This window comes from Hylobates moloch, unplaced genomic scaffold (genome assembly GCF_009828535.3).
Source record: "Hylobates moloch isolate HMO894 unplaced genomic scaffold, HMol_V3 SCAFFOLD_22, whole genome shotgun sequence".
Taxonomy (NCBI): Eukaryota; Metazoa; Chordata; class Mammalia; order Primates; family Hylobatidae; genus Hylobates; species Hylobates moloch.
In genome coordinates this window covers 20,346,824-20,361,703 of record NW_026652297.1, presented here as the reverse complement: position 1 = coordinate 20,361,703, position 14,880 = coordinate 20,346,824, and the positions used below count along the sequence as shown (strand labels likewise).

General features: G+C 39.7%; 1 protein-coding gene across 5 annotated transcripts in view; it reads right to left on the bottom strand.

Moving 5' to 3' along the window:
• The window catches only part of CAPN7 (calpain 7), a 47,492-nt gene extending 34,732 nt beyond the window's left edge, over window positions 1–12,760 (bottom strand). For all 5 annotated transcript variants that reach the window (XM_058433664.1, XM_032144119.2, XM_032144117.2 and 2 more), the window contains exons 1-4: window positions 12,406–12,760; window positions 6,821–6,929; window positions 1,433–1,590; window positions 471–538 (exon numbers count right to left, since the gene is read on the bottom strand). In XM_058433664.1, coding sequence (XP_058289647.1) covers window positions 471–538; window positions 1,433–1,590; window positions 6,821–6,929; window positions 12,406–12,507 — 437 coding nt within the window. In that variant the 5' untranslated portion in view covers window positions 12,508–12,760. The remainder of the gene's footprint in view (window positions 1–470; window positions 539–1,432; window positions 1,591–6,820; window positions 6,930–12,405) is intronic.
• Window positions 12,761–14,880: the final 2,120 nt, after the last annotated feature.

Genomic DNA, 14,880 nt, shown 5'->3' with positions numbered 1-14,880 from the left:
GCTGGGGGAGATTCAATTTTAAACAACGGTTAGGGCAGGCTTCATCGAAAAGTTGACATTTCAGCTAAGAGGTGAAAGACATACACACTGTATAATCTGAGGTATGTACATGGCTGAAAACAAGTTCATGCTCATGTTTTCTATTTTTAGCAGATCTGGAAGGCTCTCTGGAAGTTCTCTTTGAAAGTCTGATACTACACAACAGAAAGGAGGTCCTCCATTTCAAATATCACAGTCATTTCTGTTCTAAACTAAAACCAAAAACATTTATTGATTTGTTATTTCTTGAGTTTAAAGCAGGGAACTAGAGAGAGGAGGTAAATTCACTAAGAAGTAGAAAGTAGATTTGTTTCAGAAGACAGTTAAAAGATGGAGGTTTGTTACTGCAGCTTTTACAACACATTTAGATAAATCTGTTTAAATAACACTAAGTGCCATCCATGGATTAGAACTTGAGGGATCAAACTCACCTGTCTAGTGCCTGTCGAGCCAACTGTTTCAGTTTATTTTGCAGGGCTTTATCAGCAGTTTCATAAGACTTAAGAGAAAGAAAGAGACAGACATTTTAAAGCATAATTATTTTTCAATTTGCTTGATCCATATTTCTAAGCAAAAAATTTACAATGCATATCACACTTGTTGAAATTGAGAATAAACAAAGATGACATTAATTTTCATCCTTAAAGGTATCATTTAAAATAGTGTTGAAAATTTGTCACTGAGGTGAACTTTAAAACCACTTAATGTGGATAAGTGATAACTGGACCAGAACTGTTTGACCATAGTGCTGTGGAAGGCTGAGTGGCAGGAACCTCAGAACACTAGCACTCATTTACAGTCTCAAGGCACCTACAGAAATCAGGCCAGATGGTTTCTCTGAGCAAAAGAGTCTGCCAAAAAGCCAGTCAGAAAGACACTGGGGACACCAGTCTCAACTACTTTACCTCATCCTCCTGTCAATACACTGCTCTCTTATGCACTAGATGTCCCTTGAAGCTAAGAGTCCCAACCAAGGCTCAGCAGGGAGCAGTAAAAGCCACTCAGCATACAGATTTTACACTGCAAATAAATAAGGCTCGTCCAAACCACTAGCTTATTTTTTAGTACATGAAACTGAAAAAAGGGAAAGTTTATTCTAAATTAACAGATTTGTGATAATGAATTCTGTAAGTTTATCTTAGTTGTTAGAAAGGTTAAAAATAGTTCTTGTGATTTAAGACTCAATACTTTCAAAATTTTAATAACATGTAAAAACCCATTATTAGCTTTCTACTCATCATCTTTTATTGAGGAGTAGTTTAGTTACATTTACAATAAAATAATTTTTTTATTCTGTTAAAATTCTTTTATTCAAGGTGTTACGTAAAATTCACTAGCAAGAGAAGAAATGTTTTGGCATAACTCATCAAATGTAATTTGCAGCTATACATACCGTTTTCAGACAGAGATCCACAGCTTCTGTGTACAATTCTATAGCATCTTCAACATTCTCTTTTTCATCTTCATCAAAAGCTTGTGTAACAAGGAAATGAGCACGCTCTAAGTCCAACTGATGTTTTGACTTCAAAGGATCAGCACTCTTTGACTGAACTAGAATAGAAAAAAAAACATACACAGAAGGAATATTATCTAAATACAGCCAGAAAACACACTATTTTCACTATTTAAGACATTCTTTACCAAAACTCTGTAATTCTTCATTTAAAAAACTTAGCAAGGTTAAAAAAATCCTTAAAAAAGGACAAATTTCCTCTCCCCCCCCCTTTTTTTTTTTTTTTAAACAGGCTCTTGCTCTGTTGCCCAGGCTAGAGTGCAGTGGCACAATAACAGCTCACTGCAGCCTCTACCTCCTCAGGCTCAAGAGATTCTCCCACCTCAGCCTCCTGAGTAGCTGGGACTACAGGTGTCCACCATGCCTGGTTTTTCTTTTTTTCTTTTTTTTTTTTTTTTTTGTAGAGACAGGGTTTTGCCATGTTGCCCAGGCTAGTCTTGAACTCCTAAGCTCAAGCAATCTGCCAGTTTCGGCCTCCCAAAGTGATGGGATTACAGGTGTGAGCCACCGTGCCCAGTCTTCCTCCCTTCTCTTTTTAATCTTAAGGTCTAAGAAAAAAAATCTGCAATTGCTACACAATAGACATCAGAGATAAAGAATAGTAGAAAATACACTACTTATTTAAAAAATTATTTCCCTGAATTTCTCTCTCTCACTGGCACTTTCTTCACTTAAAAATTAAAACATAGGAGTTCTCCTCATATGCTCCTCTACCTCAAAAGAAAAAAAAAAAAAAAAAAAAACTTGGAAATTGCTAAATATTAAGAAATCTATTTTAAGGCAATTAAAACTTTTTTTCTGTGCAGACACAATTGTATAATATACTAGGATCTGATGATAAAGTTCCTGCTTTTTCTATTTACCCTGAGCCTAGAATAAGTTATGTATTTTCACTGCTCTTTGAAATACTATTTTCATTTGATTTTAATAAAAATTACATATCTATAAGAAACATGTATCCAGAATATATAAAGATCTCTTACAACTCAACAATAAAGACAACCCAGTTAAAAAATGGGCAAAGGATCTGAACAGACATTTCTCCAAAGACACCATTCAAAAGGTCAAATGGCACATAAGAAATTGCTGAATGTTAGCCATCAAAAAATGCAAAACACAACCACAATGAGATGACACCTTATGCCCACTAGGATGGCTAAAATAAAAAAGACAATAACAAGTGTTAGTGAAGATGTGAAAGACTTGGAACCCAGATACATTGCTGGTGGAACTGTGAAATGGTGTAGCCACTCTGGAAAACAATTTGGCAGTTCCTCAAAAAGTTAAACATGGAGCTACATCCTATGACACAGCAGTTCCACTTCTGGGTGGAATTCCAAGAGAACTGAGAAAACATGTCTATGCAAAAATCTGTACATGAATTTTCTTTTTTTTTTTTTTTTGAGACAATCTCACTCTGTTACCCAGGCTGGAGTGCAGTGGTGTGATCTCAGCTCACCACAACCTCCACTTCCTGGGTTTTCAAGCAATTCTTGTGCCTCAGCCTCCCAAGTAGCTGGGACTACATGTGTGCACCACCACACCTGGTTAATTTTTGTATTTTTAGTAGAGACAGGGTTTCACCCTGTTGGCCAGGCTAGTCTCAAACTGCCGGCCTCAAGTGATCTGTCTGCCTCGGCCTCCCAAAGTGCTGGGATTACAGGCATGAGCCACTGCGTGTACATGAATGTTCTTAACTGCATTATTTATAACAGCCAAAAGGTGTAAACAACCCAAATGTCTCCAAAAACTAACGAACGGATAAACAAAATGCAGCACACCAATACAATGAAATATTACTCAGCCATAAAAAGCAATCAAGTATTGATATAATCTATAACATGGAAAAATCTTGCAAACATTAAACTCAGTGAAAGAAGCCAGATGGCAAAAGGGCCATGTTTTAGATGATTCCATTTGTATGAAATATCCAGAATAGGCAAATTCATAGAAACAACAAGATTAGTGGTGGCTGGGGGGAGGGAGGAATAGGGATTGACTGCTAACAGGTAAAAGGTTTCTCTTGGGGTGATGAAAACATTCTAAAATTAGATAGTGGGGATGACTGCACAACTCTAGGAATAGGCTAAAAACATCTGAATTATATACTTTAAGAGGGTGAATTTCATGGTATGGAAATTATATCTCGCTAAACTTGCTATTTAAGAAAAGTTTGAGATTTTGTTAGTTCTTTAAAGGTACGTGTTTTTTTTTTTTTTTTTTTTTAAGATACACGGTCTCACTAGGTTGCCCAGGCTGGCCTTAAACTCTTAAACTACTGGGCTCAAGTGACCCTTCTGTCTTAGCCTCCCAAGTAGCTGGAACTACTGGAACTCACCACTGTGCCCAGTTTGTGCTGATGTTTTCAAAACTTTAGCCTTCTTAAATGCCTCTCTGAAGTATATACTAATTCCATTCACGAAAAAGATACCAAAGCTCAAAAATGTTGAAATATCTAGCCCAGTGTTTCTCAGCCTGGCATTACTGATTTTGGGCTGGATAATTCTTTGTTGTGGGAGACTTTTTAGCAACAGCCCTGGCCTCTACCCAGCTAAATCCCAGAAGCATATTCCTTGCCACCCAGCAGCATGAAAACCAAAAACTTCTCCAGAAATTGCCAAATGTTCCCTGGGGGGCAAATTGCTTTCTACTGAGAACCACTGATCTAGTCTAAGATTTCACAGCTATAAGTGAAAGGGTAGAGACTCAACAGGGATCTTTTAATTCCAAGTCTTGAACTCTGTACTAGGATGGTTAATTTTACTTTTTATTTTTTGAGACAGGGTCTTACTCTGTCATCCAGGCTGAGTGCACTGGTGCAATCATGGCTCAGTGCAGCCTCGACCTCCTGGGCTCAGTCTTCCTGCCTCAGCCTCTGAGGAGCTGGGACTACAGGCACACACCACCATGCCCAGCAAATTTTTGATTTTTTGTAGGGATGAGGTCTATGTTGCCTAGGCTGATCTTGAACTCCTAGATTCAAGTGATTCTCCTGCCTCAGCATCCCAAAGTGCTGGGATTACAGGCATGAGCCACTGTGCCAGCCTACACTGGTTAATTTTAAATTATGTTACCTTTCCCCACCCCAAAATCAACTCTCTCTCGGGATTCTCTTAACTGTCAGCAGACTGTCTTGTTTTAAAACTTAGGGTTCCTAACAGGATTTTTATTTGAAAAAGGACTTTTCTGCTTAAAATAACAATTAAATAAGAAAATCCTTTAATTGTCTAGAGATTGTACTCCATTTCTTCAACAAAAGCAGAAAGAAGTTGGTAAAAAATCCTTTTTAAGGCCAGGCGTGGTGGCTCACACCTGTAATCCCAGCACTTTGGGAGGCCGAGGTGGGCGGATCAAGAGGTCAGGAGATTGAGACCATCCTGGCTAACACGGTGAAATCCTGTCTCTACTAAAAATACAAAAAATCAGCTGGGTGTGGTGGTGGGTGCCTGTAGTCCCAGCTACTGGGGAGGCTGAGGCAGGAGAATGGCGTGAACCCCAGAGGCGGAACTTGGCAGTGAGCTGAGATTGCGCCACTGCACTCTAGCCTGGACGACAGAGCGAGACTCCATCAAAAAAAAATAAAAAAAAAAAAAAAAATCCTTTCTGAACTTTATTTCACTGGCAAGTCTTTATTCTTCAAGAGATTGGGGTGTCTCATTTGATGCTTGAATATCACATATGTATCAATGTTTAGAATTTATTTCCCAAAAATCACATTTAAGTTTTTAGGCTTAGCTGTATTTAATACAAAGTAAGAATAATTTTTAAAATTCCTTAGAAAAAAATGATTCATATTTATTTTTTCCAATTGTCACAGGATTTCAAGGGTTTAAAGAGCAATCTTACTGGAATCAAGACCCTATGGCATAAATGTGCTTGACTGTGTGTACATATGGAAAAGAAAGATGGAAATATACCTTAGGCTGCCAGAGATTCTACTCCTGGAATAATATCACCATATAATCTCTCCTTTCTAGAGCATTCTGCTTTAACATTCAGTCTAGCATGCTTCAGAAAGGGGTTTCCATGATAGTGCAATGTTGACACTGTTCTCTCTCCACACCTGATGAAGGTCCTCCTGAGGGCATGGACTGTCACTCATCTATTACCCTGCACTTACCATACAGCCCAAACATGTATTCAATACATAGTTGTTGAAATGAAGAAAACTATAAAAAAAAACAGGGAGCTCATGGAAGTAAACATGAAAGACTACCTTCCCTACTTCAAAGATAATTTTATTTGAAAACACTGGTTATGAAACAAAGTTCCTAATTATTGGGCAGTTAAATTTAAGAACTTCATTTACTTGGCTGGGAAAAGAAAGTTCCTTTGAATTTTATATGATATTTTGAATACATGAGTCAATACTTTGTGCATCAAGTGAGGTTCCAATAACACAGGCAGTACACTTTTCAGTACATGCAATTTCTGGGCACTGTATTAAAAGTAAACCACCTTGTTTTTAAGGGAACTGTCATAACAAGGAATCCAATGATTAGATCTACTTTATCCCAATGATGTTCTTGTAATTGCTCATATCTACTCAGAATGAGTGGTAGAAAGTAACACAAAGTCCATGAGAATAAATATTCTTCTGCTTGTGGCTTTATTATGCAGCAACAGAAAAAGAGGGTTAAAAAGAGTCCCTAGAGAAATCAATGTATTTGTAAATACTATCTTAACATCAGTTACCTCTACCAAAACTGTGACCATTAAGACTATATATTTCTATTATTGTACTTGTTGTGCTGTTTACAAAAATAAATACAAGTAGTTCCAAGTCTCTGCTTACATGTCACTTTCCCAAGATATGGTTTAAAAGAATTTAGCAAAGGTCTGAAAGTAGAAGACACCGACAGAGAAGACACTGTGAAGCTACTGCTGAAGTCTGTAAAAACTGAAGAAGAACAGTCACTTAATTTTATAAGGAAGAGACGTGACAGGTATTTTAAAAGCAGACTTTAACTGAACCCTAATCCTAACTTTGCCAATGATAAACTGTTTGAACATAGGTAATTCACCATCTCTGCACTGTGGGAAATTAGGAAACTGGACTATATTATCTATAAGGTTCCTCTTCAAAGATCTATGACTTATTTCTAAATGATTTTTAAAGAGGTGATTACCAAAAGTGGAATGAGCAGCAACAGAGTGAGCATCAAGATTCAAAGATAAAAATGAAGAAGAGAAACAAACATAGGGGGAAAGACGTGATGGGAGAAAAGAAAAAATAGAGTGACAAGTTTAGCAGTCCTTTTTACTAACCTGCTGAATGTAGAGCTTGAACTCTTTCCAGATACTCAGTTATTTTTTCTTGAATATTTTCTAGGCTTGATCCTGCCATCTCAGCATAAATTAAGGCTTGTGCAGCTTCCTAAAAATGAAAGAATTCAAAGGAATCCAATAGATATATTACAACTTGAATTTTCTTTACCACATTCTCATTCAACATTGGTTTCCATGAATGAAAAACAAGAATGTCTTTAAAATATTATTAATGGTAATTTTTTTCATAAAGTAGTTATACAATCTTCCAATGTTTTCTTCAGTATTCAATGTTCTCAATTTTCTTTTTCTTTTCTTTTTTGAGACAGAGTTTTGCTCTGTCACCCAGGCTGGAGTGCAGTGGTGCGATCTCAGCTCAGTGCAACCTCCCCAGGTTCAAGTGATTCTTGTGCCTCAGCCTCCCGAGTAGCTGGGACTATAGGTGTACACCACCATACCTGGCTAATTTTTGTATTTTTAGTAGAGATTGGGTTCTGCCATGTTGGCCAGGCTGGTCTTGAACTCCTGGCCTCAAGTGATCCGCCCACCTCGGCCTCCCAAAGTGCTGAGATTACAGGCATGAGCCACCACACCTGGCCCAAACGATACTTTTTTTTTTTTTGCTTTTTCAAAGATAGAGTCAGAATTAGGTGCTAAAAGCCACAGGACACGCCCAAACAGGAACTTGAACCCCGGACCCTCACATTAAAAGTCTGATGATGCTCTACCAAAGGAGCTATCCAGGCTCTCTCTCAATTTTAACATATTGAAAATTTATGAATTCACGCATGAGGAACTGATTATAAACACTTCTTTAGAATAGCTGTAGTTTACATGTTTTGTTTTCCTTTTTCCTTATGCAACAGATCAGATTTAAAATTATATACCTTGAAAATGTGAACTGATTGCAAGTAATTCACTCAAAAAAATATGAATTGAGCCTTCAAAGCACTAAAATGAGTAATAACTGCTACAATAAAATTACCAAGAAAAGATTACAGGAGATTATACAGGTTAAATATCTCACAGTAAAAGGAAAACAGTTTTCTCCACAGAAAATATTAACAAAGGATGACACATTTTAAAGCAGATTTTAGTTGTATAAATTAAACTTATTTTAATTAAGAAAATCTGGATTCTTCTTCCAGTTATTCCATAACTTCCATAGTCAGTTATGCTATGGCTAGAAGGTGGTGTTTCCATTCTCCTCATCACCATTCCAGAAAGGTTACCAATACTACCATCTAGAAAAGCAAAGATAAATTTCTACAATTAACAGCACCTTCTCTGCAGTAACCCAAGTATGTACACTTCATGGGTCATCATGCCTGTTTCCAAAGATGCCATCTACTGAACATCACTTTTTGAATCCATTTATTTGAGCAGGAGTTGTTTCACTGAACCTAACAAAATTAAGAAAAGTGCAGTTTTCAGCCTGGGCAACATGGTGAAACCCTGTCTCTACAAAGTAGTCCCAGCTACTCAGGAGGCTGAGGTGGGAGGATCGCCTGAGCCCTGGGAGGTAGAGGCTGCAGCGAGCTGTGATCAGGCCACTGCACTCCAGCCTGGGCAACAGAGAAAGACACTGTTTTAAAAAAAAAAAAAAAAAAAAAGGAAGCAAGGAAGGAAGGAAGGAAAAAGTAGTTTTGACCACAATGAAAATTCAGCCTAAAGGCGGTGGGATAGAAAAGAGATGACTTCCTCATATTCCATAACTCAGATATTTCAGAGGAGGAAAGTATAAATTTACATGTAAACATTAAATATTACATACCATCGTTGTCTAAATACATTATAGCTACACTTAAATCCAATAAATGGAATGTTTTTGATACATGTAAATTATATAAGTATATAATACACATATATTGCCCCTTCAGTTATCTTGTATGTGATTATTAATTTCCAAATAATTATTTTGCTTTTAAAAAAAAGCTATTTTTTTACTTAGAAGTCTGAGGCAGGAGGACTGCTTGAGGCCAGGAGTTCAAAACTAACTGGGCAACATCGTGAAATCCCCATCTCTGGAAAAAAAAAATTAGCCAGGTATGGTGGTGCACACCTGTAGTCCTAGCTACTCAGGAGGCTGAGGCTGGAGGATTGCTTGAGCCCAGGAGCTATGATCTCACCACTGCCTGCCAGCCTGGGTGACAGAATGAGACCCTGTCTCTAAAAAATAAATAAAGCCAATTTAAAAAATTGCTCGTGTCAATTTTATTTTACTCATTTCATTTATATTCAAAAGTGACAAGAAAGAAAGAGCTTATAGAAAGGACTGGAGAGAAAACACTAAATACTAAACCGATGAAGCTTATATAAATAATTCCTAGAAGTACAACCACTTTTTTTTGGCTTTCTCAAAGATGAAAAATTCCTCCTAAGTGACATGTATGTAAGTCTATAGGAAAACAAGGGGCAGTGCATAGTAGTTTCTTTCGCTTTAATAAAATCTATTTTTATATAGCACTATTTTAACCTGTTATTTGTCAAAGCTATTTGACACACACAATTTTTCTCTTAAACAATGCCTTGTGAAATTGTCAAAAAAGTCTAAAAGAAAGGATTCTGAAATGCACTAAAACTCTCTAAATATAAAGCAGATTATAATAGAATGAGACCTACTGTTAGACAGATCAGAGGGTGACCAGAGTTTATAATATTTGATTGTACATTTCAAAACAGCTAGAATAATTCAAATGTTTCTAGCATAAATAGTAAAGGAATAATATTCAGTAGTAATAGCTGCACAGTTCAGCTATGAAGTAGTTAAGGTGATGGCTATCCCAAGTATGCTGATTTATCTTTACAAATTATATTAATGTATTAAATTATCACATGTATCCTGAAACTATGTACATTACCTATCAATGAAAAAAGGAAAAAAATAGGCCGGGGGCGGTGGCTCATGCCTATAATCCCAGCACTTTGGGAAGCCTAGGCGGGTGGACCACCTGAGGTCGGGAGTTTGAGACCAGCCTGACCAACATGGAGAAACCCGGTCTCTACTAAAAATACAAAATTAGCCGGGGGTGGTGGTGCATGCCTGTAATCCCAGCTACTCAGAAGGCTGAGGCAGAAGAATCACTTGAACCCAGGCGGTGGAGGTTGCAGTGAGTCGAGATCATGCTATTGCACTCCAGCCTGAGCAACAAGAGCAAAACTCCATCTCAAAAAAAAAAAAAGGAAAAAAGATTATAAAACGAAAGCAACAAAATATTAATCTGAAACAAACCACACTTTATTGATAGCACATACACTTGTGAAAAAAATTACTACTATTGTACAGTATTATCAAAGTCTGATACTCTTTCTAAAAGAAAATGTGACACTATCATGAGGACACAGCTCCCTCTAAATCTAGCTAGAGCTAGAGGGGTATATTTGCAAATCCTCAGAATTGGAGAGGAGAGTGGACTGTGGAAGCTCATACCCTTTGATTTAGCAATTCTGTCCCCGGTAATTTATCCCAAAGAAAATTCAGGCAAAAATTTGCACTAGTCATAAGAATTAGTTATAAGGACATGAACTACATTGTTACTTATGATGTTGAAAAAACAAAATGAACTGAATGCCCAAGAGTCTGTAAATTAATTATAGTACACTGGACAGGCACGGAGGCTCACGCCTGTAATTCCAGCATTTTGGGAGACTGAGGTGGGAAGATCGCTTGACCCAGGAGTTCGAAACCAGCCTGGGCAACACAGTGAGACTCCATTTCTACAAAAAAAAAAAAAAAAAATTAGCCAGGTGTGTTGTGTCTACCTGTAGTCCCACTAACTGGGAGACTGAGGCAGGAGGATTGCTTGAGCATTGCAATTTGAGGCTGCAATGAGCTACTACTGGGCCACAGCACTCCAGCCTGGGTGACAGGGCAAGACCTTGTCTCTTAAAAAAAAAAATATGGTACACCCACATAATGAACTACTGTGCAGCTATTAATAAAAACAGTATAAACCAGTTTGTTAAAAAAAAAAAAAAGCATATACACATACGCGTAAAAAAAACACAAAAATATACAGTCACACACCACATAACATTTCAGTCAACAACAGACTGAATATATGATAGTGGTCCCCTAAGATTATAATGGAGTTGAAAACTTCCTATTGCCTGGTCATGTCATAGCCATCATAATGTCATAGCACAACACTTTATTCGCATGTTTGTGGTGATGCTGATGTAAACAAACCTACTGTGGTGCCAGTGGTGTAAAAGTCTACCACACACAATTATGTAGAGTACATAACACTTGATAATCAACAACTATGTTACTGGTTTATGTATTTACTATGCTATACTATGTATTGTTAGTATACTCCTATTATAAAAAAAGTTAACTATAAAACAGTCTCTGGCATGTCCTTCAGGAGATATTTCGGGAGACATTGTTATCATAGGAGATGACAGTTTCATTCCTGTTATTGCCCCTGAAGACCTCCCAGTGAGACAAGATTGCAGGTGGAAGACAGTAATATTGATGATCCTGACCCGGTGCAGGCCTAGGCTAATGTGTGCCTTCGTTTTTAACTAAAGAATTAAGAAAAAAATGAAACAAAAAACTTACCAAATAAAGATATAAAGAAAATGTCTGTGTAACTGTACAATAAGTTCGTTTTAAGCTATTACAAAAGAGTTAAAAAGTTAAGAAAATTTGAAAGTTTATAAAGTAAAAGGGTTACCGTAAGCTAAGGTTAATTTATTAGTGAAGAAAGAAAATAAAAAAAACTTAGCGTAGCCTAAGGGTACACTGCTTATAAAGTCTACAGTAGAGTAGAGCAGTGAATGTCCCAGGCCTTCACATTCACTCACCACTACTCACCAACTCAGAGCAACTTCCAGTCCTGCAAGCTCCTTTCGTGGTAAGTGCCTCACACTGGTGTAGTATTTTTTTTTTTAATCTTTTATGCTGCATGTTTACTGTACCTTTTCTATGTTTAGATGCACAAATACTTACCACTGCGTGTAACTGCACACACCATTGAGCACAGCAACATGCTGCGCAGGCCTGTAACCTAGGGGCAACACGCCATGCCATACAGCCTAGGTGTGGAGTAGGCTGTACCATTCAGGCTTGTGTAAGCGCATTCTATGGTGTTCGCACAACAACAAAACGGCCTAAGAACACATTTCTCAGAAAATATCACATCGCTAAGGACGCATGACTGTACGTCAAATGCTATGACACGAGACGGTTCTTATTCTTTTTAAGTTTATTTAACGAGCATGCATTATTTTGATATATATCACCGGCCATTTCCCGCTAGCTGTTAAGTCAGTCAAGCAACAGCAAGAATTGGCTACTAACTACCCATATCTAACACCTGCCCCCCAAAGCGGCTCAACGGTGGGCATTTGCCAGTCAGGACTGCAGCTGGAGGAGCGGCGGCTGCAAGCCGCGACCCAGCCTCCCCGCAGCCTCAGCGTCGGCCAATGCACTCTGGCTTGCCGCTCCCAACAAGAGGAGGGCAGGGAGGCGGACGAGGGAAAAACAAAGCCGGGGCCGCTAGCCTCGGCACCTGGATCCCGCCCCTCGGCCGCAGACTCCGACTTAGCAACTCCGACCGAAGCGCAGGGCCCGGCCCTACCTTGTAGTAAAACACCGCCTCGGAGTAGCGGCCTTCGTGGTCGCGCTGAACTGCCAGACGGGCGAACTGCACGGCGTCCCGCTCCAGCGCCGTGGCGTCCATGGCGCAAAGGCCCCGCGCCGGGGCAGGGAACGAGGCCCTGACGCAGGACTGCTCTTCGCGGACTGCGGCGGCCCGGCGGCGGCGAGGACTCGGGAGCGCCGCGGAAGGAGCGGCAAAGTTTACTTTGGACGGTGGAGGGAGAACTCGCCTTCCCGTTGCCGGGCTGGGGCCCACCGCGACGCCGCGCCCCTCAGCCTAGACCCGGCTCGCAGCCCACCCGGCCGCCCCACTTCACGGCCCCAGCGGCCCTCGCCCCGCCCACCAGCCGCCCCACGCAGGCGCAGCCTGGCCCTCGCGAGCTCTTTAGAAGCTGGGGCGGCCGAGGCCAGGCTCGCGGGACTGCGCGGGCTGTGGGCGGGGCCGGGCACACGCAGGAGCGGGGCCGCGGGGGCGGGGCAAAAAGGCCTGCCGCTGTGCACGTGACCGTCGCGGCGCCCGGGATTGGGCGGCTGAGGGCAGGTGCCCCGTCCGAGCTGCCCACACACCGCCTTCTGCGTGGCGGTGGCGGTGCAGGGCGTGGCTGTTGCCGTCGACAGTGGGCAGGAGAGGGGTACGCGCCTTACAGATCCTTTCCGCTGTTAAGTGTAAGGGATGGGCCTAAAGAGCTAAGGAAGAATGCCTCCCACCAGCATCTGACACATTAAAAAAATTACCGTGAGGACAGAGGTTCTTTAGAGTCACTCTTCGCTAACACTTATTTTCATTTTCCACAAGCTGAATCATGACCCTGTAGCCCCCCACTGTACACCAAGGTCGTATTGATTGAATTGTTAACAAACAAGGTAGTGTATTTTCACTTGTACTTACCCTCAGGTTAACTTGATATTGTTGTAATTAAATACTTAATTAGATGATTATTTGATTTACGTCTTCTCTCCCCTAAAGGTCTGAATTCAGCAGTAATAAAAATGAATTAGTGATGGGCACCACCAAATTCATGCTGAGTCAAAGAAGTAAGAATTGAGTACATAATGTATAATTCCATCTATAAGAAACGCTAGAAAATACTACGATGTTAGCAGATCAGTGGTTGGGAAGGGGATACAAAGGAATCTTTTCGGATGATGAGAGTGTTTTATATCTCAATGGTGGTGTCAAAATGTATACGTTTGTCAAAACTCATCAAACTACATTTTAAGTGTGTACTTTTAATTTTTTGTTAATTACACTCAAATTTTTTTCAGTCATTTGGTCTGCATTTAAAATGGGACTCTAATTTCTTAGTTTAAGTCTGTTTCTTCACATTTAGTGAAGTTCTTAATAACAATGGTCTCATCAGGCTGTTATAAAGACACACAGAATTTGATTTTGTGCCTGGCCCAAAGATGATTCTCAAAGTTAAAACTTAGCTGAAGCAGGGATGGTTCCTGTCTTTACCACTTTGATCCCAGCGTTGAGCACAAGCCTTGTTCCAGAGCAGGTGTTCAACAAGTATTTTAAAATGTTGAATGAGTCAACTCCACTACTTAAATATATCTAATGTGAGAAAGTCCTTCAGTACATGAGTTCAGGCCATATGTGTTTCAGTCACTGTTTTGCACAAACTGACCCCCAAACTACAGCAGATAAATATAGTTTTACTCCTCACAGGACTTCTGTTCCTGCTCCCATCACAGCTTATAGAATTCCTAGTGCATCTTGAAGGAAGCCTTTTCTTGCACTCCCAGGTAGTTGAGATCTCTTCCTATATTTATTCATATATTCTGTAGAAGGAATTGAATCCTTATTCCTTGTTCATGTATTCGGTGAACACCAAACTACATTGTGCCTGGCACAGAGCTAGACATTGACGATACAAAGACAAATAGGAGACAGTGAGACAAGGCAGGGGTAAAGCAAATTGAAGTTTCAAAGTATTAATATTTGCAGTCTCAACAAAATTGAGTCTTCCAATCCATGAGCACGGTCAATTTCTCCATTTCTTCAGGACTTCTTTAATTTATCTCAGCAGTTTTGTAGTTTTCACATACATGGGCCTTGCATATCTTTTGACAGATTTATTTCTAAGCAGTTGATATTTTTGATGCTGTTGTAAATGGTATTGCTTATTTAACTTTAATTTCCAACTGTTGCTAGTATATGCAAATATCACTGACATTTATATATTGACCTTGTATTCTGTGATCATCAATTATCCAAAAAACTCTGAGAACTTGGTGGTGGAGACTCACGACATGTGCCTTTGTGGAATGCCTGCCAGAATGTCCAGTACCACCTCCACCTTAGGCCAGCTCTGTGACAGTGGAATTTGTCCAGTGTTAAGCACTCAGAGCTGCATAGTCAACATGTCGTCATCCTGCAGCTTGGGAGCCCTCCCCCACCGATAGCCGAGACAGATATAGAGAGGGATGAGACCTGGAGAAAGACATTGAG